The sequence below is a fragment of the Dipodomys merriami genome, unplaced genomic scaffold (assembly GCF_024711535.1).
Source record: "Dipodomys merriami isolate MVZ:Mamm:240054 unplaced genomic scaffold, mDipMer1.0.p SCAF_5, whole genome shotgun sequence".
NCBI classification, from domain to species: domain Eukaryota; kingdom Metazoa; phylum Chordata; class Mammalia; order Rodentia; family Heteromyidae; genus Dipodomys; species Dipodomys merriami.
This window is the reverse complement of record NW_027206068.1, coordinates 328,088-352,963: the sequence shown is the minus strand read 5'-3', so window position 1 is coordinate 352,963 and position 24,876 is coordinate 328,088. Positions and strand designations below refer to the sequence as shown.

Genomic DNA, 24,876 nt, shown 5'->3' with positions numbered 1-24,876 from the left:
TCAATGGGTGATAAGATGCTTTATCTCCTCATGAGTTTCAAAACAATGGAATATCATTGTCCAGATGTTTGAAAATGATGTAGGAGACTTATGACAAGAAGGATAACAATATGTGTCAGAAACTCGCATAATAGCCATGTAACCTTGGTAATTCTTACCTCAGAACAGGTAAAGCAATAGAAGCTCACAGGCATTGAGCTCACACACCAGTCAGGACCAGGTTAGATTCAGTTTGTGGCAGGAGGTGGTAGAAGCTGTTGTGTAAGGTGTTCAGAGGAGATGGACTTCAGGAGATGGTGAGCAGCCTGAGGGAGCTGATTTTGCTTCTAAGTTTGATGCTTCATTTAGGTCCTAGTGCCTCCATGAATTGTTATGTGTGCTTCCTTAGAATTTTTCTGTGTGTCAAGGCTGGGGCTTGAGCTCAGGGTCTGTGTGCTCTCCCTTAGCTTTTCCTCACAGGGCTAGCACTCCACCATGTGCCACAGCTCCATTTCTGGCTTTCTGTGGTTCATGAACATGAGTGTCACAGACTTTCCTGACCCAATGGACTTCATACCATGATTTCAGATTGCAGTCTCCCAAGTAGCTGATTCTAGACATGAGCTGCCAGCACCCAGCTACAACTTGTATATGTCATTCTCTAGAACACGCTCATTGTTTTAAGTGTTAATGTCACAATCATAAGAAATGATTGACAAATTTAATATAATGTATATGAAGTCTTAAGTTTAGGTTTTGTTTAAGATTTGGGCAAAGGACGAAGATGAGCAATCAGCTTCATAATCAGGCAGAAATTCTAGTGCATACACTGTTCAGAGTGTGGTTTTGTGAAGAGAGAAGGGAATATTTAGCACCCCACCAACTTGATGCTCTTGAACTAGCTGACCAGTGTTGCTGTTTTCTCTATTTCCATTTTCATGATGTGCGCCATTTCACATGGAGTTGATAAGAATCTGGGTTTCAGGAGCTTAGCAGACCATGGTTGTTCTCCTCTTGCCAGAAGACTTTAACATTATTGGTGGCAGTGGCAAATAACTCAGGACTCTCTACCTGCTACACATGAGCTATGCCTCAGCACCTTTGGCTTTAGTTTGTTTGTCAGAGGGTCCTGAACATTTACCTGGTGCCAGATCCAGTCAGTGACCTTCCTAGTCCTGCCTGTGAGTACTGGGACCACAGGCCCTTATATTTTGATATAGACTTTGATATAGAACCTCAGTAACTTTTGTCCAGACTGCTGGTCTTGAACCACACTCCTCCAGTGTCTATGTCCCAAGTAGGTTGTATTACGGTTTGCTCTACTGTGCCTGGATGGTGGGTGACTTTAAATCATTTATTGTAGAGGCGTTTTTTTCTTGGGGGGGGGGGGAGGGTAGCTGTCTTCCTAAGTACATGTAAACTTCCTATATTTAAAGCCTAGATCTTTTCATCATACTGTTTAGCTGAATTGTGTGCTATTGCCAGTAGCATGTCTCATTTTACTAGCAAAATTGAAGTTCAAACATACAAGAGGCTTTCTTATTTAAGGCTACATTTGGCTGCCTGGAAAGGCAAAGTCCCTGTGTCCATGCGCTCTCCCATGTACCTGGGTCCTGCTCTTTGTCAGGCATTCTCTTCTTCCTAGTCCTCACAGCATTTGTGATTGCCCACAGCTGGCCAATGGAAGAAGAGCAGTTTGGCTTTCCTGCATTTAGTGGCATCTCTCGCCTGACCTGGCTGGTATCCTTCTTGGGTAAGCATTTCCTGGTGTCTGGTACTTTGGCAGAGCAAGAAGAGGAGCAGTATATGTAAATGACTGTGTACCTAGAGACCAAGGACAGATGTAAATCATGAGAAACCTATGAGAAGGAGACTTCAGGCTGTGTCCACTATATACAAGGGTGACAACAGAGAAAACCCCAAGGGACACAGCCAGTGTGTCCCTTTGCAGAGCTGACAGCTTGCAAAGACTAGAAAGTAGTTCCACTTGTGTTGGCTCCATTGTCCAGTAAGTGAATAGTTGCTTATAGAATTGAAGCATGTTGCGGAGGTCAAGTACTAGAATCTTTACTGTATACTTCTTTATTTGCATACTCAATTTAGAGATTGGCCTCTCTCTGCATTTCCCAGGAGGATCCTGATGTAGTTGACTCAAGTGATCCTCATAACCTCGGCCTTCCCAGTAACTGGGACTCGGGGCCTGCACCCCTGCTCCCAGCTCCCTTCATGTAGCTTTACTGATGAAGAAATGGAGGTGTGAGAAACATGTTGCCATTCTTCACTGCCTCATATCTGAAGACATGATAAACATTCTGAGATAGATCAGACTGTTTATATTACCTAAAGTTTATTTACATCCAATGTCTTTTAGCTGCCATAGCCAATGACTACACTCCTGGCTTCTGATGGTGCCTTGGAGGAATGCCTTTCACATGTTTCCAGTTATTTTCTCTCTCTCCCTGCAGCTTATCCCATTCTGCTAGAATGAGATATTTTAGCTCAAACATGGCATCTGTCTGGACCTTATCATCACACCTTAAGAGCTACTGATAACTGTTGTCTTGGGACAGAATTCCTTAAGTTACTTTCAGATAGTATAGTTGAGTGAATGAGGACACAGGCTGATTATGATAGTAGCCCATAAAATGCCTAGAAAAAGCTGGGCATCGGTGGCTAACACCTGTAATCCTAGCTACCCAGGAGGCTGAGATCTGAGGATCGAGGTTCAAAGCCAATCCTGGGCAGGACACACCTTGACACTCAGAAAACCGGAATTGGCATGTGACTCAAGTGGTAGAGTGCTCGCCTTGAGCTGAATTGCTGAGGGATAGTGCCCACTCCCAGAGTTCAAGCCCCATCTCTCTCTCTCTCTCTCTCTCACACACACACACACACACACACACACGCACGCACGCGTGCACACGCGCACACGCACGCGCGCATGCACACACACACACACTCACACACACACACACGAATTGCCTGGAAAAGCAGGGGTCATCCCTCCAATCCCTGCTATACAAATGCAGTAGGAGGCAATGTCTCATGAGTAGCATGGCCTGGCCTTGTCAATTCTTTTTTATATTTTATTTTATTTATTTTATTATGAAGATGCTGTACAGAGGGGTTACAGTTATATGAGTAAGGCAATGAGTACATTTCTTGTCGAGCATTGTTACCCCTGCCCTTGTTCTCCCACTATCCCTTGCCATCCCCACCTCCCTCAGTCCTCCCCAGAGGGAAAGTTGTAAATTTCATTTCCAATATACTGTCCTATGAGTATCATTGTTCCAATGGGTCATCCTGTGTCCTTGTTTCAGCGTTTTGTTATTTCCCTTCCCCTCACCAAATTATACAAATGTATATAGAAGATTCAGGGTACAGGTGAAAAAAAAAAGATTCAGGGTACCAAAATCAAGTAGAGTGACAAACGGGATATACCATAGGGGGAAGAACATACAAATGAAACCAAATAATCATATAGCGCATTAAAAACTACAATAAAGACCGACCTCTTGGGTCCATATCTTGGGGTTCATTTCACCTAGCATCATCTTCTATGGTCACATGTATGTAGCTGTTGAGCTTTTCTGCTCATCTGACAAAATAATGCTAGATGTATATTAAGTATTGCATATGAGGAAAACAATGGGGCCTATATTTCTTTGGGTCTGGCTTGCTTCAGTGAATATGATTTATCCAAGTCTTTTCATTTCCTAACTAATGGTTACTGTCATTCTTTCTGATGGAAGCATAGAATTCCATTTTAAATATGTGTATATGTATATACATATATATATATATATATCACATTTTCTTGATCAATTCATCTACTGAGGGACATCTGGGTTGGTTCCATATCTCAGCTATGGTGAATAATGCTGCGATAAACACATTTGTGCTGGTAGCCTTAGTATGGTTTTGTTTGTGATCATTTGGGTAAATGCTCAGAAGTGGAATCCTTATATATTACCCTGCTCCGGATTGGTCAGCCTTTTACAAGTGTTTTCTGACTCAGTCTGTATACTGACTCCTTGAAGGGGCAACTGAGGCACAGAAGTCAAGAAACTTCGCAAGGATGTTGTTAGACTTTCCTTGTCTACAACAAGTGACTGAAAGAAACTGTTTCAAGGAGGAAAGGAGTGTTTTGGCTTGCTTCCGGCCTCTTCAGTCCAGGCTTGGTTGTGAGAGGCTTGTGGTAAGTCAGACATCATCTCATCAGCAGTGAGCAATGGCAGAGGCTGCTTCTCTCATGCAGCCAAAGCAGGCTGCACAGTACAGGAAGGGGCAGGACAGACACTTAACCAGTGATCTATTGCACTAGGTCCCAACTGCTAAGTTCCCAGCACCTCCCCAGCTAAGTCCACAAGCAAAGGACCAAGGCAACATTTCCTGTTCAACTAGTAACTGATCCAGGGATTTTCAGTCCTCACTCCAGTTGCCTTTCTGCGGTCCTCACACTGTGTGCATTCTCCCCAGCCATGCGGGAAGCACACAGAAACAAGTATAGACCACACATGGTACTGTCTGCATCTTCTCACAGTCCTCACATACCATAGTCCCTACTAATTTATTGGCTGTGTTTAAATTTTGTCAAAGTATGTATTCAGTTTGTTCAAGACCAACTCATGCAGATATCCAATTTAGAAGTAGTGACAAAAACACCTGTATTCAGGTCCTCAGGATGCTGTGGAAGGAGGCACGGGCCCTGTCTGGTTCTTCAGGACTTGCTCCAAAATTGCCACCTTGGCCATGCCTACAAAGCATGTGCTGACATGCTGACACAGGTGTGGATGTGGCTTCCTGCAAAGAGAAGAGTGAATTGCCAGTGCCCTGGTTGGTGAGTAGTTGCATTTGTAAATATTCATGAGTGATGTCAAACAGGAACCCCCAAAGTGAGCCCAGGCCTGGCTCCAGTGGACTGGGTAGCATCAGTTGCCATACATACTCAGGTTATGAATGAACCAGACCCTTCCTTTAGGACAGAATTTACCCAGGAAAATGTCCTCACTGTTGCACAGGCAGACATCGTAGCTCTTCCCTGCTATCGGAAGAGAAACAACCCAGAGAAAGGGGTCACAATTTGGAGAAGTGGCGTTTTACATACTTTGTAGGTTTTCAGGAGCTCTGATGGGAGCTTCAGTGGGAAACAGAAGGGAAACAGAGGACCCTGTCTGCTTTGGGCCCAATTGTTGGTATTTTCTGGCATGTTTAGGTTGAGAGAGTCATGAGAATGTGATGAGAAGAGCACTAAGAATGCCGATGGCCTGTGGTGTGAGGGACATCTGGAGGTCAATGAGCCGCCACATTGAGCCACAGCTGCAAGGAAGCTGAGTACACAGTGAGGCCATGTCTGCAGAAGGTGGGCAAGCCTCCCACCTGCTCCCCACCATGCGCTGTCTAAAGTGAGGCTTCTCCTGTCTTTTTACAATCTGCTAACCTGGCTTGAGGAGAACGGGCCTGTCTTCAAAGAAACAGACGTTGAAGGTTCCATTTCAAATCTGGATCCCTGGAGAATGTACCAAATGGAGGTGTCAGCAAGAACAGTTTCCAGAAAAAAGTCAAATCTGTGCAGAAGCTCTGGGGCCAGGTCTTTAGAAGGAACTGGCTGCAGAAAGGAAGCTCATCCTGCCCTGCCTGGTGCTGGCAGAGGTGGTGCAGAGGTGCTGCTGCTTGGAGCAGTAGGAGAAGAAGCGGTGGGTACCACCAGCACCACATCACAGTTGGATGTTCTTGGCTGTTTGCTTGCATTCTTACCATTGAACATGTTGGAGAAAGAGGATGAGTATGCCGCGACCAATCGTGGGAGTGAGATTTGGAGTTGTGTACAAAGAAAGTCCATACCATGGTGGAGCTGAATTGATGGTGCCATACTTCTGGTTCCATTAGTTCTTCCCCACCATCCTAAGAGGTGGACAATTGTCACTGGTATATTAGCCTTTGGAAATTAAAAATGGTTAAGTCTATAATGGTATAAAATAATAAGCACAGATATATCAAATCAATGTCATAGGCCTGGATTCTACCTGCAGCCCTCACACAGTGGTCACTTCCTCAGAGCAGGCAGGAGGAGTCAGGGACTGTGTCATCAGGATAGATGGCAGGATCAGCGCCATGGTTGGCAGGACCAGTAACATGGTCCTGGTGATGGAGGTGGAAACCACATTGGAGGGTTGCCTCAAGGGCTTCTGTTGGGTGGTTTTAGAGCAGGAAACCCCGGCCTCTGTTTCCCATGAAAAAGCCCCCACCATGGCTCCCAGTCAGGCTGAATGCATAGACCTCCTTGGCCCTGCATGTACGAACCATGCCAGTGAGCATAAGTTGCCATCATCAGAGTCTTGGGCACTGACTGTGACATTTTTGTTTTCAGTCATGGGGCCTGAACTTGGCCTCTGTGCTGTACCTCAGCTCTTCAACTAAAGGCTAGTGCTCTACAAATTGAGCCATAGTGCCACTTCTGGCTTTTTCTGCTTATGTGGTCCTGAGGATTCGAACCCAGGGACTCAGGCATGCAAGACAAGCACTGTACCACTGAGCTACCTTCCCAGCCCTGACTGTGACATCTTGAGCAAGGGAACTGGTGGACCTAGGAAAGGAGCAGACAGGGAAGGACACACCTAGGAATCTAGAGGCAAAGGATGCCAAGGTTCTCCCTTCCCTGCCAGGATCCCCGTGGTGGAGGCGCCTGTCCACTTCCCCTGTTGCTGGAAAAGTAAAGGCCTCCCATCCCCACATTTCTCCACATCAACAAACTCCACGTTCAGGCTGCTCTCTAACTCCTCTTCCCATGCCCAGTGGCAGCCGAAATTCTCAGCCCTAGGAGCTGAGTGGCGCCCAATCCACTCTGGTAGCCCGATCCCTTTGTGCCCTTTCCACCTCTACCTCAGTGAACATGGTGCAGAAGTCACTGTCTCTCCATGCCCACACTGGTCACTCCATCAGGCCACCAAATGAGCCCAGAGATTGGCCTCAAATTCTCTTGGATCCCAGGCTGCCACACTCTCTGACTCTCCAGAAGAGTAGAGAGCTGAAGCTACAGGACACTGAACAAACTCCCCATTCTTTTCAGCTTCCCATCTCTCACCCACCCTCTCATTGGCACACAGACCTTGTGGCAGGCAAAGCTCCAATATGCGCATGTGAGGACCCATATGAATGAACACAGACGTGTGCCACCGTGTCTGTGTGGATGAATCTTTGTCTGTGTGTCCATGTGAGGTTATGTGTGTACCTCTCTCAATAGGTGTGTTGAACAAGGGAGTCTCTCCTGGGTAGGCTTCCAAATAGAGAAGACCTCATCTGTGTGTGCACTTGTGAAATTCTCACCCCCACATAGAGCTCAGATGTTGCCTTTCCTTTTTCTTTGTCGTTCATTGTTGGCTTGCATGGATTTGAGATAGAATCTCTTGCCTAGGTATCCTCCTTGGACTTGGTATCCTCCTCCTGGAGGCTCCTACTACAGGAAAGAGAGGCCTAGGCAAGAACAAGTGGTTTGCAGTTTATTCTCTGTCTAGACACCATGTGCAGGGACTGAATCTCTACAAGAGTGCAGTGAAAATGACTGACACCAGCTCTAGGGTTCCCAAGCATTGGATAGATACTGGGTCTTATTCAGTGTATGATATGCTCAAGCAGGTGCTGGGTGGAAGCACTAGGAATGAATGGGTGACTGGGGGAGGCAGGCAAGCACAGGCACTTGTACATGAGGAGACATTTAAACTGGTAGGAGGGATCTGGTGGGAACTCATTGTGTCCTCATAACCATGACATTAACTAGACAGAGGACAGTTGGTTGTGTATGTGGAGTGTGTCTCGTTTGGCTCCTGCCCTGCCATGGGGCCCAGCTAGCACCCAGGGGACATTTGCAGAGGTCTGGTCTGAGGCTGAGTTCAGAAGAGGGGACTTCCCTTCATTGATGATGTTATCTTCAGAAATGATGTCACAAAGGCCCAGCAGGAGTTGGTGCTGGTTACCAGCTGAACCAGCTGAGCTGTATGGACAGCGGAGGGACAGCAGGATGTTCTCCTGCTGTTGCCCGCTATTCCACAGAACAGCGCCACAGAGCGAGTTCGATATTGTTCGAAGACGCTGGGTCATCCCTTGTCCCAGTCGCCTGAGAAGAAATACATGTATCCCACGGGTGAATCAAGGAAGAAGGAGGGTGTGGGGGGAGGGCGAGTCCCCTAACCTACTGCCTTCTGGCAGCCTCAGACGCCATGTGTTTACATTCTTGAGTGGGGTGTAAGTGTGCGTGTGTGTGTGTGTGTGTGTGTGTGTGTCTGTGTGTGTGTGTGTCTGTGTGTGTGTGTCCCCAGGTTATTTTCATGGTATGGCCCTGAGCCTTTTCCCAGTGTGCTGCTGTTTCTATGTTTAACTGTGTCTCATTTCTTCACAGGAATTAGAGTGGGTTTTAGCCCCCACCCTTCCTGATCCCTGCAAAGCAGGATACCTGCAGGGAGGCAAAGTGGAGAAGCTAGTAGACCACTTAGTGCCTGCCCTGCTCTTCGAAGATGCCGTGTTTATCCCAGTATTTCTGGGGACATACCGCACTTTCACGACTGCCCATCACGTGTTGAACCTTCTGTTCAACAGGTAAGTGCCACCTCTGATCCTAGGGATGGATCCATTGGCTAGGCCTTGGCATGTGCTGCACCAGTGAGGATCTGCTTGGATCTTGACTACAGGCATGCTAGGAGCAACATCCTCACTGCCTGAGGCTGGAGTGGTGGGATGGGTCCTGAACAGGCCTGTCCACATCATGACCTTACACACTAGGGAGCGCAGGGATGTGGGCGGAGCTGGGAGAAGCCCCTCTCTCATGAAGCCCCCTCTCTACATCGAGGCCTCCTATGAATAAGACCTCAAGAAAAGCATTTTCCAAATTGACAGTGGTGGTGGATGTTCCTTCTGGGCATCTTGACCTACCTGAACCTCACTAGGAAGCCCAGGGGAAACACTGAGAGACCCCATGCCCATTGAGGTGTGTGTGTGGGAGGAAGCTAGTGGGCTCATCATCTTGTGTGGGGATCCATTTCCAGACGCTTGACACCACTCAGTGAAAGAACAGGGAAATCCTTGTCATCCTGAGCTCCATCCTGTGCTCAGAGAGACCATTGGGACCTTAGACATCATGTGCAGACACAGTATGTTTGACATTCTCATGGTGTCCCCTAGATACAGTCATTTCCTTGAGTATGAGGAGGAGAAGGCAGGCGCGCAGGAGCACCTGCAGCTGTGAGTGTGCCTGGGGGAGGAGGGAGGGCATGTGTCTTAGGGGTGGTTGCAAAGAGCTGGCTTTGGGAGGCCTGGGCAAAGGGAAATTGAGATTCCTGAGGGGAAGGCTCAAGTCCAGGTAGAAATGTGTCCCTGCAGGGATTGTGTGTGCTTGTTCTGTGCCTATGGAGGGTGGGAGAAGCCTCTGGCATGTGACCAACCCAGTCCCATTTGCCTGCCCTGGGAATCCTCAGGACCACACAGAACCGGGAGGGCCACACTGCGCCATCATGGACAATGCCCTGAGATTCCAGGGGCCTCAGTGAGTGCTCAAGGGCCAGGATGTGCTGTTTGGGTTGAGAGTCAGGACAAGACTGTTGACACCTGGCTCTATGTGAACAGGAGGCCACTAGAGGCCACTAGAGGCTGCCCAAGTGAGGAGATTCTGGGTTCTGGAGATAACAAGCAACAGGACAAAGCACCCCAGAGATGACAGTTTGGGGAGCATGCCCAGGGACACCAGGCGGTGGGTGTGGGTGGGGTGGTTTCATCTGTGATGTAGGTCTAGTCGCATCCCTCGTGTAGACAATGTGTGTAGTGCAGTCAGGTGACCAGGCTCGTTATGGGCTATGGGCATGAGCAGGCCCAGGAGCCCAATTCATACACCTGTGTTTGAGGGGGTATGAAAGGAGGATAGGCCCAGCCTCTGACTCTGCTGCTTCTCCCTCTGCACCTAGAGCCTTCTTCATACTGGGCTCCTGGATGAGGGAGTACCCTGAAGACTTCACTGGAGCACCGGACACGTCCTGCCTGCAACACCTGGTAACATATCTGCACCTCAATATGCCTGGCTCTGTTGAGGAACAGCAGGCCCACCTTCTGCTCAGCCAGCTGGAGCACATGCTTCTCAAGAAGCCAGAGCTGGAGGGTGAGTAGCATGGGCTGGCAAAGGAGAGAACAGGTGTGGGATTCCAAGCTTTGTCCACCTGAAGGCAGCCCCCATGCTACCATGGGGCCATCAACAGGACAGCCAGGGAACCTGGATGCCGTGGCATGAAACCTGTCCTGGCAGGGCTTCCTGGGGTGGAGTCCAAGGACTAGGGCTTCTCAGCAGGCAGGGGTCTGTGGCCGTAGGAATGACTGAGGGGAAGGCAGTGCTGTAGGGGATCTTTTCTTGCAGCTGTTCCACCAACTGCCAGGCTTTATGAGAAAACCACTGTTCAACCACTGGATCCAACACCCTGCATAGAAGCAGTACTACCATGTCAGTCAGAGCTGGAACTAGCTGTAGCCTCAGAGGCCCCCTCAGCTCCAGGAGCTACAGTGGAGCTCCAACAAGAACCCCATGCAGACAGATGTTCTGACTCAACTCGATCAACTTTGACCGAAGAGATCAATCCACCTGCAGGTCAGCCAATGGCCCACAGCCTTGCACCAATTCCAGCACCACATCTGGATCTTGACCTGCAATACGCAAGTCTTCTTCATTCAAATGAGGAAAGAATGGCTGATCCCTCAGTGCCAGAGGCACTTAACCCAGTGGTACCAATGGCTCTAGAGCCAGCAATTGGTGCACCAGTACATGCCATTGAAGCGGGTATACCAGTGCCCACTCCAGAAGCCCACCTGCCTGAAGGCCAGTGTGACCCAATTCTGCAACCTGCCCAAGAAGACGCATCAGCAGTTCAACCAGATCCCTCCAAACCTATTGTAGTGAGCAGCTCAGGGCCAGAGCTAGAGGCTCCAGGAGATGAAAGCCTGGAGTCTGTTGTCGGTCCATCTGGGGAGCAAGTGGAGTCTCTCGGTTCATCTGGGGAGCAAGTGGAGTCTCTGGGTCCATCTGGGGAGCAAGTGGAGTCTCTCGGTCCATCTGGGGAGCAAGTGCAGTCTCTCGCTCCATCTGAGGAGCAAGTGGAGTCTTGCCTGCTTGCTGGAGAGGCTGACTGTCTTGAGCCTGTTGCTGAGCAGCCAGAGCCACCCGCACAGGAGCCTCTGCCGCCCAGCCAGGATGTAGCACCCGTCCCATCTGTGCAGCTGGAAACTGACACAGGCTTAGGAGGGGACATTCATCCAGTTACTTATTTTGAGCCCCCAGTGGCTGAAGACACTGATGGTGCTCTGGCCTGTGCTGCTGAGCAAGAGCCTGCTCGCCCACCAGCTAGCGCGGCAGACAGGCCTGCGGAAATAGACCCAGCTCCCTGGGAGTGCGTGGAGATGGAGGATGTGCAGATTTCCTCCAGGGGGCCATCCCGGATTTGCATGATGGAATTAGACAGTGATGAGGAGACAGCTCGAGTGCTAGATTGGCTGCCCGAAGAGAAGGCAGTTCAGTTCTCCATCATGGCCGTCGTAAGTAGCTTGGCAGGGCTGGGCGTGCGGGCTTTCCTTTGCACCTTTACTGCCACACCTGCCTTAGGGCAGAGTCACTGATCATTTATTTCTTCTCTTAAGAAACTATTCAAAAGACTTGTCCCTTACCACCTTTTGAGTTACGTGTATGTACAACCTGACCAGAAGGAGTGTCTGGAGCGCCTGGCACCCACTCTGCTTCCCATACTGGAGCACTGTGAGCAGGTCTCCAGTTGTGTGATCACCACATGCCTCGTGGACCACAGCATGGAGGCAGCAGAGAGAGCCCAAGTGGTGCAGCACTGGATAGAGGTGGCTCTGGTATGAGCAGGAGGGGCCCGGGGGCCCTTCTTCCCTTTCCCACTCCTACCAGGTGTCTGCCTGCTCACTCACAGCCACTGCCTAGCCTTAAAGCCCTCCTCCTACTCTGCCCTCACTTGGGCTGTGTGCATTCCTGCCCTGCTTCCACTGTCATTCCCCTCCCCCAAGCTGTCCCAGTTCAGCCTAGTAACAAAGGCCCAGCCCCAGGCCAAGCAGGAGCCCAGGAGTTTCCTCCACAGCTCTCCTCACCCATTCTTCACTCCTAGGAGTGCCACCTACGAAAAAATATCTCCACATTCTTTGCAATTGTGTGTGCTCTGCAGAGCAGCCAGCTCCAAGGCCTGAAGAAGATGTGGAGATTGGTTTGCAGGTGGGTGCACCTTTCTTCTGGGCAACCCTTGCTTCCTCAGCTTAGCGTCCATCTTCTGGGAGCCCAATGGCAGTGCCCCATGGCAGAGACCACAGCTCTATGGCCTTGCCTAGGATTTGCCTGCTAGGTTGGGATTCCTCTTCTGCCATACATTGCACAAGGCCCTTGGGGACGTTTTCCTTCAGAGACATCACAGCTACACCAGTCTGTGCAGTGCTCTTCCAAGCAAAACCACTCTGGGAATTGGGGTGGAGCTGGAGGTTTCCCCTCAAGACTTTGCTCCTAACCATGTGACCTAGGGGTCACAGTGGCTCTCCTTGCACAGCTCTGTTCCCATTCACATAAAGTCCTGCCTCAAAATGGGAAATCCATTCACACTCCTCCTCTCCCTTCCTCTCCCATCTGTCACCTTGTCTCTGCCCATCGTCCAGGGAGAGAGTAGCTGTCTATCAGGAGCTGAGGAGGATACACTGCCAGGAGCAAGTGTACAAGGTTGTATAAGCCCTGGAATAAGATTTGACCCCCGGACGGAGGCGAGGGAAATTTTCTCTCTGATGGAATTCAAGGAGCATATCCAACATAGCTAGGAGAAGCGTCCGTCGTGGGCTTGGGTGGGGGACAGATTGTATGGGGAAAAGGAGGACCCTGGGGACCCCGTGGAGTGAGTGGACGAGGCCACCTGGGTGTCTGAGGAGGGTGGAGAAAGTGACAGGGTTGGGTTGTCAAGGTTGCTGCTGAGATTTCCTGTCAAGCTTCCTCCTGAGTGCGGCCTGTGTTGAGGCTGCCTCTCTACACCCCGCCAGCCTGGCATGCCCAAGCCATGCCCTGGCTCTATTTCTGGGTGGCCTTCCCTTCCCAGGAGGGAAGCCTAGGCAGTCACGTGAGCTCAAGATGTCCCTTCAGATCAGGCAGCCACAGAAACATCTTTTAGGGGATGCAAATGGCCACATCCACCATGGAGACAGGCCTTGGCATATGCTCTGACCTGCCCAGGGATACAGTGCTGATGGTCCCAGGGAGCCTGAGATCCTAGGGCCCAAGCCATGGCTGTCACACCACATGGCAAGAGGGGACTCTGGAGGGTTGAATGGTTAGAGAATGAGTATGTTCCACATCCATGCTAACTGCTGCCAGGGGCGAGAGTCCAGATACAAGACCTTCTGGAAGAAACTCAAGAGAGGCTGCAAGAAGCCTCAACAATTGGTGAGTGTGCATGCCTGAGGCCAGGGGCTTTCTAGAAGGAGTAGTTGAGGGGTGTCCCCCAACCCCGACCTGTTGGCCCACTCCCTTAATGCCCCATCACACCTGGCCTCTGCTCAGATGGCATGTTGCAGCAATGAGTTGCAGCCACTGCACTAAGGCCTGCACAAGAGTAGAGGAGCAGGTGAAGGGCAGGGCCACAGACCTTGCTCGTGTGAAGTGCCAGCCCTGGAGGGGCCCAGACCTAGATAGATTTCCCCATGCAGGGCTGTGTCTTTGGTATGGGGTAGAGGGTGGATCATTGAGGAATGAGCCTGTCTTGCCCCAAGTTCTGCTAGATAGATGGCTCCATGGGGCTGGGGTAAGTCTGGGGTTCTTGGAAAGAGCTTAACAGGACCCTTCTGATCTTTCTGCACCCAATGCCACAGGACTATCCCGAGGGCACAGTCCCTTACCTGGGCACCATCCTCAGTCACCTGGCCTCACTGCACAAAGACCAAGATTCCAAGGATGTGAGTGAACAGGGCCCCAGCCCTGGGAAAGCAGATTGGGGACAAAGAGCCTCTCCCTGCCCCTTGACCTCCAGCAAGAGCCCACATCCTTCCTAGCCCCAGAGTGCCAAGCACCACAGCAATCCTACTTGTGATGCCCTGTGCCCTCAGACCTCAGTGCTGCTGATGACATGGGGCCATCTCTCAGAGGGTGGTGAGCAAGGGTGGCAGTGTGACAGCAGGTGCTCAAGCTGACATAGCATGTGGGAATAGCATGGCCTTGTCACTGGAAGCCTCGAGTGTCTGCCATGTCCACAGAGAGTTGAGCAGTGAGCTCCCTGTCCTCAGGACCTAGGCCTCCCTGCCCTAGACTGAGAGCAATCCTAGTCCAGCTCTGCACCCAGCCTGCCCTCTGCTGGAAGGACTTGGTAGGGCGCCAAGTGGAAACAGCATTTTCTTAGCACATATTCTTTGCTGTGCAGGGCTCTTGGCTAAACATAAAAAGACGACGAGAGGTGAGAAAATGACACCTTCCTCTGCAGGCAGCCAGCTGTGCGGGTCCCTTAGGTCCTTCCTTCCCTCTGATGTGGATGGTCACATCACTTGTCCTCCAGAGGTCAGGAGATGGGGCCTTGAGCTGGGGATCTAGGACAGCTTGCTGGGGTTGGGCACTGTATCTCAGTAGAGAAAGGCGAGTGTGTTGGGGAGAGACAAGAGTGAAGCCAAGTGAAGACCCGAAGTCAGCTGCCTGGCCTACCTTGCCCTGGTCCAGGTCCATCACCACTGTGTCCTTTCTCTCAACCAGGAATTCAAGGTGATGGCACTGATGAAGGAACTACAGGGCTCATGTCAGGAGCTCCAGGTGGTTCCTGACATGAACTTCGTGTCTTGGTTTAACAATCTGAAGCACCTAAGTGAATTGGAAAGGTGAGCTGGGGTAGGCAGTGGGGACAACAAACATGGGAATCCCCAGCACCAGTCCATGAGAGCCTGTTGCCTGAGTCAGCCTCCCACCAGACCTGTTGAAGGAAGGGTGTATGAGCTCCTGAGTCCCCAGGGCCCCTGGGAGGGAACCCCCAGGGGAGCCTGCTGTCCAACCAGCTACTTCTTGTCTTAGTTCCAAGCTATCCAGGGAGCTGGAGCCTCCCCGCCAGGTAGTTGTCCTGACCAAGAACAAGAGGAGCCCTCGCCTGAGGAAGTGCTCAGGAAAGTAACCACATTGGCCCATGGGGCCAGGGACTCCCCAGGGTCTGGGTGGTGGGGACAAGCAGCCTGATGAGCTGGGCTGCCATCCCACCAACTGCCACACAAGCCTTTGTCTGGGTGGTGTGGCCTGACCTCTGCCCACTTCACTTCCTTCATTGGGGTCTCATGGTGGTCCTCAGAGGATTAGGCATATGGCTACTTGAAAATGAACATTAATGAAGGCTGCCTCAAGCCCAGGGGGCAGTGGGTATGGGACAGCCCTGTGTGCTCAGGGAAGCCCTGGAATTAAGGCAGTCCCTCCATTCAGTTGCCAGGCTTTGACAAGAGAGCTCAGCAACAATGGCAGTTCCCAGTGGGAGACAAATGAGCAGCTCAGCAGTGGGAATGGCAGCCATGTACCCAGCGTGCACTTGGGCTGCTCACCCAAGCCTTCTTCACACTGCAATCGATTATATCAGTCTGCCCCAAACATCTACATGGCAAAGATGACAGAATATGAGGGAATCTTGCCACTCCTGAGCCCCCAACCCTCCAGGAAAGCTGGGCATGGGGCTCTGTCCTAGGCTGTCCTTTATTCAGCCCAGATGCCTGGACTCCAACCACAGAAAATCATATTCTCCAATGAGTTATGGGAAATGCATTGCACAATGCACAAAGACTCAAATGTCAGGTCATTTAGATTAAAAACCTATGTGGAAACACAATAGCCTGTTCAAACCATTTCTTTACAAGAGCAAGGTTTTGGTGGGTGCTTTTCTTTGCCTTCGTTAATGGCAGAGACTTCTGCATATTCTATTCTAAGAAGAAAACCTTTCAGGCTTTGAGCTCATTTTTTTTTCCTGCAGAATGAGCAAGAGCAGGTCCCTCTAGGAACTAGGCTTTCAGTCAGGTGTTCTTATGAACTGTTCCACAAGCCTTGAAATCTGAGTGTTGAAAAGTCTCCTTTGCAACAGCCATCATCTGTGTGGGAAGCTGCTGGCTTACTTCCATGCAGGTAGGGAAGCCTCCCTCAACCTGCTGGGAGGGACTGGAGTCACCATGCACAACTGCAGGACCCTGGGGAAAAACAACCTGATGCCACACCAGACCCAGGGCAGTGCTCCAGGGAGGGAGACACTGCTGAGCTGCAAGAAGTGCTAAACTCAGTCAAACCAAAATCACAATTTTACAACAGAAGTTCATTCCTAAACCCATAAACACACTGATGAAGCAAAACACAGGGAAACATGCAAAGGAGAAAACAGATCACAGAAAGCACATCAGTCAAATGCCAGAGCCACTCACAGATTCCTAAGGGAATATAAACCCTCTTCCCTCATTCTTTCATTGTTCAAATAATTCTTGAATAGTTGCCCTCCTGGGCTTTTATGCCTGTTATAGGAAGATATATTAGCTTTTCTCCATTACACAGTTGAAGAAAGCCATGGCAAGAGCACTTCCCCTTTGTGTTTACTTCACAATACCAGAGTTCCAGTGGACAAAATGTCCATCCGGCCAAGCAGACACACATGACCAGGAAGGAAAGTGAGGACTATGCTTCTGGACTCCTCCACAGAGCAGTAGCAAAGGAGCCCAGCAAGAGATCAATAGAGGATAATGCACAATAGAGGATAATTGTTGTTTCAATCCTCCACTGTAAATTACCTGCCAGGTGCTTGTGATTAACATCTGCAACTTCAGTGTCTCAACAGCCTGAGATCTTCAACCTTATACAACTGAGATACACACTGTCATTCCAGATATCCTTGTAGACTGTTGAAACCAAACACAAAACGGTCAAAACTTAAAGCTTCATATCCATGGCCATACAGTGACAGATTACATGGTCAGAAATCATGTGGAGTTCAGCTTTTGCATGAAAGCTACATTTCACAGAATGGTAAATTCTATCAGATGCAAGAATAGAATAGTCAACCCAACTTCCTAATGGAATCACTGCCCAAATGAATGACCTAACAGCATCAGTGCTGGATGTGATGAGAGAGGAAACACCTGAAGATACAATGTTTACTTGAAAAGAGAAATGTTTCCTTTCTCCTGTGAGGAGATTTCAGATAGCTTTCCTCTCCTTTCTAATTTTGTCTTCAAAGATCATTTTTGAAAGAAGTGTCCTCTTTTCAAGTGGATATTTTCGTTCAGCTACTTATCGTGAATTTCCAGTTTTATTGGATGATAAGCAGAAAATGTGTATCACAATTTACAATCTTTTGGTAGAGTTTTCTTTATAAACAGAAAATGTATTTTGAGATCTATAGTGTATTGCTATTGCATCTACTACAGATGACCTGTGACACACTGCCTATAGTAGATGAATTTTCTATTCTTATTTTAACATAAAGTATTTTTCCTAATAATTTACTCTTATATACTTTTAAAGGAGGTTAGTTGTGTGTGTGTGTGTGTATGTGTTTTGATAATGGGACTTGAACCCAGGGCATAGGTACTGCCCCTAAACATTATGTTCAAGGTTGCCACTTCTGGCTTTTTGGTGGTCCATTTTAGATAAGAGTCTCTTGGACTTTCCTCCCTCTATCACCGTTGAACAGTGCTCCTCAGATCTCAGCCTCCTGAGGATCTAGGATTACAGGCATGAACCACCAGTGCCCTGCATGATGTCAGTTTTATCATTGTTGGTGACACACCACACCAGTAATTTACTGCCTACTATTCTCTCAGGCAAATCTGTCATAGCACATCCTGGTTTGTCCTACTTCAGGTTAGACCAGGATCCTTTGGATCTTCAGTCAACCATAGAAGCTACACTCACAGGTGCTTGTCACCACACCCAGCTTACTGTTTGAGATGGGGTCATGCTAACAGTTTTATTCAGCCTGGCCCTGAACTGTGCTCCTCCCAATGGCTGCCTCCACACTAGCTGGGACTGCAAGCATGAGTCATGTGTCCAACCTCATGTGATGTTTTTCATGCACAGGGTAGGTGGAAGGAGGATGTGAGGAGATGGATGAGATTGGTTAGGAAGGGATAATGCATAGCTCCAATCCATGCCTTAGGACCAAGGCCATGAGACTGAAGGACTGGGTCTCATGTTCACAATAAGAAGCAGAATAAGCTTTTCCCTTTCAAATGTCCTTGGGGCAACCCCAGCTTTTCTGGAGATGCAGCTTCAGATGGACTGGAAGAAATACTTGGGTTTTGAACACAGAAACCTTTGTGCTTCAGTTGTGAGGTGGGTGAGGGCCACACACTTCATTGACTCCTTCCACACTGTACACAATACAGGAATTCCTGCTTGCAACTACCTGTCCCATTTCTTCTTTATCATTCTAGGTAAGGGCTGAGCTTCACACTCATTCTGAGATTCAGATGATTCTTTTAATTGTAAAGATGAGATACAGAGGGATTACAGTTAGGCTCTGAGTCCGTTTCTTTTCAAAAGTGTCACCCCTTCCCTCACGCTCTCCCAGTGTTATCCTCATGATTCCCCTTACCCCCCAAGTGATAGAGTTCATTTCCTTTCATTAGCTTGCCCCACTGAGAAGTAATCTCCAAGGAATTTTCACCTTCTGTTCCCATTGAAATTACTAGAATATAGTGGAGGCCAGAGGTCATCAGGGACAGAGACTTCACAGTCAGGCTGCAAAATAGGACAAGCTGCTTCCTTCAGAATCTTCAGTTCAGTGGACTACAATGGCAGCTACAGTGAAAGGCCTGTGAGATCTCTGCCTCACCGTCATGGGCAAGAGGATGTTATCCTTAAACCATGTCCTGCTTAGAAAAGACTTTGAGGGATCCAGGCTCACAGCTCGCAGGCACTGGGACTTCAGTCTGTCGATCACTTTTCTAGCATTGGGAGGTTTACATCTGCAGGGAATGTTAGCATACAAGTTTCTGAGCTCCAGCCAGTATCTATGAATACCTGCAACTGAAATTGCTTCAGAGCCCATGTGCTCAAGGCTGGCCACTAGCCTCTGGTGTTACTTAGGAGACAGAAGGAAGTAAGTCATGGGGTCCCCATGGCAAGGGTTGTTGGGACCTTGGCTTCTCCACTTTGTGGTTTCTTCTGCTTCCTGACCATCACCAACTCAACAGCTTTGTCATGATTTCTGCCTACGCACAGGCTCAAAGAAAGAGGGCCAACTGACCATGGATGGAAATCCATAAAACCTTGTGCCAAAAGGATCCTTTTGTCCTTTTGCAGGCTTTGGTCAGGTGTTTGGTCACAGCCACAGAAGATGACAAATTAGTTTTTGCCTGGAGTCTGTGAGCTGCTTTTGTGTGCTACCTGTGGAAACAGGAGGTAGAAACAATAGGTTGAGGAGGCTAGCCAGCTCTATCTGCACACTGCTGTCCAGTAGGACTTTCTGTTGTGACAAACATCTCCCAATGCTCTGCAACCCCATAGTCACAGGTGGCTACTGGACACTTGGAATGGAACTGGAGCAATTGAGAGAATATTTAGCATTATTGGACTTGAACAAATTTAGTGTTCATAACCCTATCTGGGAGAAAGGACTTGGATAAAGAATGGGTGGAAGCATTCCTGGGACCTTGACCAGAGAGCCTTTAGTCACAAAATTATAGGAAATATCTGACTGTTCACTTGTAGAAGACAAGTCTGTCACAAAGCACAGAGCCACACATTCCGTTTTGTCAGGGTGTCCTTACTTCTAACAGTGATCTCCCCAGAGCTGCAAGCTGCTGAATACCATAACATGGATAGGTTCAGAAACACCGGAGGCTCATTTCTTTCTTTTTTGGGGGGAGGGAGGTCCGGTTGTGGGGCCTGAACTCTGGGCCTGAGCGCGGTCCCTCAGCTCTTCAGCTCAAGGCTAGCACTCTACCACTTGAGCCACACTGCCATTTCCGGCTTTTTTCTTTTTGCTTATGTGATTCTGAGGAATCGCACCCAGGGCCTTAGGCATGCAAGGCAAGCGCTCTACCACTGAGCCACCTTCCCATTCCCCCCCCCCCCAGGCTCATTTCTTTGGCCATACTCTTTTGCTTTCTGTCTTAAAGATGGAGCTCCTAAGAATCCCTGGCTATTTCTGAATACACAATAGCTCATTTCAAAGCCTCTTACCTCCTCTGCCATTTGATTGAAGAAATCTTTCTTCCTATTCCCTGAGCATCTTTGTCTCCTCTGCTTCTATGACTAATCTTGCATTGGGCTGTCTTGCAGAGGGCTATCTATAGATGTGATGTGAGATCACATGGAAAACAAGTAAAAGCTCGTTATGTACAGGCATGACTAAGTCACTCAGGTTTACATGCACATCATGGAAGGACCCCATCAATTCCATGGGGAAACTAAGCATATGGGATACACCTATAATCCAGGATGTATGGAAGGCAGAGGTAACTGCATTGTATTTGTATATGTTCCTCATTCTTGGAATCATTCTTTGGAATGGCATTGAACTTGATGGAATCTGTGTGTGTGTGTGTGTTTGTGTGTGTGTGTGTGCGTGCCTGCGCGCGTGTGTAATGCACATTTCAAGGGTTATGTCATCTTGTGTTTTCCTAGTGAGGTGATGAACCGGCTTTGTTCCATAGCTGACAGACAAAGCAGCCATGGAAATAAAAAGAGCAGCCCCAGGCAAAAGTAATTATCCCACAATTCCAAAAAGAGTAGATGAAAACAGGATGTAAAGTAATATTCCATGAAATAAGATATTAGTTATGATGAATAGGAATGAAATTTATTGGAAAAAATAGTACTTGAGAACAAAACTAGGCAAAGAAGAAAAACAGGAGGAGGTACAGGAATAAACTCAATACAAAGCAGGGTGAGAAGAAGAGAATAGAGAAGATCCAGATAATGTGAAATAACAAAGAAAATAATATGACATACAGCATAACAAAATTAAGAATTTTAGGTTGAAAGATGATGAAGAAGCAATGTAGGCACAAGGCTCCTCAGTTCAAATTCCAGTTCAGACAGATAGAAACATGAAGCAAGGAAGGAATGAAGGAAGGAACGAAGGCAGGAACGAAGGAAGGGAAGGAAGGGAAGAGAAAAAGAAAGCAAGATAGAAAAAGGGAGGGAGGAAGGAAGGAACGAACGAAGGAAGATAGGAAGCAAGGAAGGAAAGGAAAAGAAACAGGAACAAAGCAAAGAAGGAAGGAGGAAAGAAGAAAAGGAAGTAAAGGCAGAAAAAAGGAATGATGGAACAAAGGAGGAAGGAAAGATGAAGAGGGGCTGGAAATAATGAAAGACACCAAAATCATCTTTTGTAGTCACAGACCTAAGGCACAAAGAATCAAGCAAGTTGATGTGAGCTGACAATTAGATCCAATTTCTAATTATTAAACAGAAATAGTATTTGTTACAATCCACTGTATGGTATATAATTTTTATAAGTGATATAGGTTGGTGGCTCAAGCAACGTTATTTAGTAAGAATGGCTAGAGTGGTCAGTCAGTTGTGGTTTTGTAAAGACAGAATGTTCAAAGCATTTAGAGGTACCACATACATCACTGCATTTGTTTTATTTTGTTACAAATAAGCTTGTCTCCCAATTATCCGTACACATATTGTAACTTCTCAAATAAATGAAACCATCCTGAGCAAATGTGACTTCCTTTTTTGATTTTGTTTTGTTTTTAAATTGCAGAGCTTTTCTACTATTCACATCATCAGGTTTGACCACAGTAACATTGTACTTTTCTCCCCCCCTGGGGAGGGGGGGGCGTAAGGGGGGGAAGCAATAGAATGTCACAGTCTTGGCTCAAAATCATGATAATGAGAGGTGTGGTGTTTAGAAATGCCTATCTTCTACAGTGTGGTGAAATTTGATAACTGAAAGCTTTGTGTGTTCTGCGGTATTTCCATTCCCCAAACTTCTACTTAGAAACAAAGCATGCTTCTTATATGTACCCACAGGGGAAGCATCACCAAGTTTGTAGGATGGGAGCAAAAAATAGTGCATAGTTCAGCATAGGTGATCCTGACAGAATTCACATGCATCACAATTGACATTCACGGTTCATGTGGATCTGAATGACCAAGGAGAGAAACTTCAACCACATCTCTACAAGATTCAAACGACAAAGTTACCATCTGTGACTTCTCTATCCATAAGACACACTTCATGCAAGTAGCTGGCTGAGGGTGGTTATTTGTCTCAGATGTCTTTCTGAATGAACACACATCCACAGACACATAAACAGAAACCCAGACAGGCAAACAGGCACAGGGAATCCAGTCAGGGCATAAAATTGTCCACTGTTTTCAGAGAGGAAATGATTTTCCTATGGCTTTGGAAATGGATGATGGATGAACTGGAAGTCTACTGTTCCGGCTAGTTGTAAGAGTCATTAGTTCATGGTTTGGGATAACCTTTGAAGACTCCAGACCCAGAGAACAAAGCTACAAGATGGAGGAACAGAAAACAGTGACTTTCAGAGCTGAGACATGCAAAGAAGGAAACATAATCTGAACAGTCCTTCGTTGTCTAACATAAGGGATAACCAGTTGTTTGTAGCTACAAGTATTGTAGTAATGAACACCACTGTACAGGAAAACTTAGCCAATACTATAAAGATACTTACCAACATATTCCGAAATTCATCCCCCATCATCCCCTCTTAATGTGTCGCCAGGTACAATTTTGTTATACTGTGAAAGAGAAACACAAATAAAGTATAAATGCACAGGAATATAATAATGAAAGTATACTTAGAAATTTTGTTTCTAGTAAATACTCATGCCTAAAAAAACCATACAAGGTAAAGGAGCAAAATGTCTTTGATGTCTGAGGCCAAAATATTTCTGAGAAGTACATTATTCGAACACCCACTTTGCTCTCAAGGGGCGTGGTGTGAACGAATGTTTCCCAAAGGCATGTATAAAATTGAGATTTGGTGCCCAGCCCTGGTGCTAAGAAGAGCTCATGAAGCTTTTAAGAGGTGAACCCCAGTAGGAGGAAGTTATGTCCAAATATTATGTGTGGAGGGAGACAAGGAGGACATGTGTGCGGGCGGGGTGGGGGAGAGCAGTGAGGCAGCAATAGTGACTGCCACCTCTCCACTCTTTACCCTTCTTAGCTCCCATGAGGTGATGAACTTAGTTTACCATAAGACACCCACCATCATATTCTGCCCACCACAGCACCATAGTCAAGAGCCAAAGGACTGAAACCTCTGGAGCCACAACGCCAAACACACCTTTCTTCCAGGTGTTATCTCACAGTGATAAAATATGGTTTAGTGAAATCACATAAATGCAATGTTTTTTTTTTGGGGGGGGGGGGGGAGTCCGGTCATGGGTCCTGAATTCTGGGCCTGGGCGCTATCCCTCAGCTCTTCTGCTCAAGGCTAGTGCTACACCACTTGAGCCACAGCGCCACTTCTGGCTTTTTTCTTTTTGCTTTTCTGGTGCTGAGGAATCAAACCCAGGGCCTCATGCATGCAAGGCAAGCGCTCTACCACTGAGCCACCTTCCCAGCCCTAAATGCAATCTCTTTAAAAACGTTTTTTAGGTAACAATTGACAGCATTACATGACCTGAGAACAAGCTATTTCACCATTATTTCCCACTCTCTGTTGACCAAGCTAATGACTTTTCTCTTAACAAGGAGCACATTTGCACCCTGCACTTTTGCAATGGTTTTGCCATTTAACAGGAGAGAGGAAAATATAAAAGACTTTATTTTCTGAATAAATCAAGGATTCATACTGAATGTGGACCATTCACCATCCCTGCTCCTTATTTTATGCATCTTCTTTTGGGTACTGTCAACAGGATATTAAAGTAAGATGATGATGATGTGAAAATTAGTAAACACAAATCTTTGGTTTCTTCTTCCAGTGTGTCTGTCTTCCTTCAACAGAAGGTGTGGTGGCATCCCCTAGTACCTCAAAGAGAGTCATCACCCTACTGGAACAGTCAAGTGATTCACCTTAGTCACCCCTGCTTTAAATCGGAGGATGCAGTCACCACTGACCTGTATCTCAGCAGTACAAAATGACAAACAAAAACAGCCATTTTCTTTATCATCACCTGGCTACATGAATGTCAAATTCTGGGAATAAAGAGACAAAAATGAGATTGAAGGAGTTGAAGGGTTATAGGATTAAAGTGTTAAAGGATTATAGGATTAAAGGTTAAAGTGTCTTAGTCTTTTATAGGGCATCCTGTTTTCATTCCATCATTTTCTACCTCGCTGAATGTATTAAAACATAGAATGGAAGGCAGTTAGTGGCACATAGGTGTCATGTCTATGTCCTCAGCAGATCCCATATACATGTCACCTCCATGTATGCCACTAATATGACATAGATGGCCCCAAACTCTTAGAAATCATAAATCACTTTGGCAAAATAGCAGGATACAAAATAAACCCACAAAAATCAGTTGCCTTCCTATACACTGATAATGTACAGGAAGAGAGGGAAATAAAGGGAGCAACCCCATTCACAATAACCTCCCGAAAAATAACATATTTAGGAATTAACCTAACCAAAGATGTAAAAGAACTATTTAATGAGAACTATAAAAAGTTAAAGAAAGAAATTGCAGAAGACACTAGGAAATGGAAAGACCTCCCATGCTCCTGGATAGGCCGACTTAATATAGTAAAGATGGTAATACTTCCAAAACTAATATACAAATTCAACGCAATTCCTATTAAAATCCCAATGACGTACATCTCTGAAATACAGAAAACAGTCCAAAAATTCATATGGAACAACAAAAGACCTAGAATAGCCAAAACAATTCTAGGGGATAAAGACAATATGGGAGGGCTATCCATGCCGAACTTCAAACTCTACTACAGAGCTATA

The 24,876-nt window shown here is 47.5% G+C and overlaps 1 protein-coding gene and 1 long non-coding RNA gene across 22 annotated transcripts in view; one reads left to right on the top strand and one right to left on the bottom strand.

Moving 5' to 3' along the window:
* Positions 1-3,089: 3,089 nt before the first annotated feature.
* The window catches only part of LOC138809437 (uncharacterized), a 53,934-nt gene continuing 32,147 nt past the window's right edge, over positions 3,090-24,876 (bottom strand). For 10 of the 17 annotated variants that reach the window (XR_011366842.1, XR_011366849.1, XR_011366840.1 and 7 more), the window contains 4 exons: positions 24,036-24,113; positions 22,642-22,708; positions 20,171-20,277; positions 17,436-19,372 (listed from right to left, as the gene is read on the bottom strand). This is a non-coding gene — a long non-coding RNA (uncharacterized lncRNA). Of the gene's footprint in view, positions 5,918-10,569; positions 10,657-14,680; positions 14,834-16,773; positions 16,882-17,435; positions 19,373-20,170; positions 20,278-22,641; positions 22,709-24,035; positions 24,114-24,876 lie in introns of those variants that run through there. The other 7 variants (XR_011366855.1, XR_011366845.1, XR_011366856.1 and 4 more) reach the window with 5 other exon arrangements.
* On the top strand, positions 7,938-24,042 carry LOC138809432 (ral guanine nucleotide dissociation stimulator-like). 5 transcript variants are annotated; one of them, XM_069995947.1, is made up of 14 exons: positions 7,938-8,119; positions 8,375-8,571; positions 9,154-9,213; positions 9,930-10,120; positions 10,373-11,541; positions 11,644-11,862; positions 12,129-12,232; positions 12,664-12,724; positions 13,367-13,435; positions 13,861-13,944; positions 14,406-14,438; positions 14,729-14,850; positions 15,041-16,123; positions 23,900-24,042. In XM_069995947.1, the coding sequence occupies exons 1-13, from the start codon at positions 7,997-7,999 to the stop codon at positions 15,135-15,137; spliced, it is 2,529 nt and encodes an 842-aa protein (XP_069852048.1). In that variant the 5' UTR covers positions 7,938-7,996; the 3' UTR covers positions 15,138-16,123; positions 23,900-24,042. The 5 variants fall into 5 exon arrangements, with proteins under 5 accessions (XP_069852048.1, XP_069852049.1, XP_069852051.1 ...); XM_069995948.1 differs by lacking the exon at positions 23,900-24,042 and adding an exon at positions 16,596-16,775; XM_069995950.1 differs by lacking the exon at positions 9,154-9,213.

Coding starts and splice junctions, on each gene's coding strand:
- LOC138809432 (XM_069995947.1), top strand. CDS start 7,997: ATGTTCTCCTGCTGTTGCCCGCTATTCCACAGAACAGCGCCACAGAGC. Junction 11,542..11,643: donor AGTTCTCCATCATGGCCGTC/GTAAGTAGCTTG, acceptor TCTTCTCTTAAG/AAACTATTCAAAAGACTTGT. Junction 13,436..13,860: donor GCAAGAAGCCTCAACAATTG/GTGAGTGTGCAT, acceptor CCAATGCCACAG/GACTATCCCGAGGGCACAGT.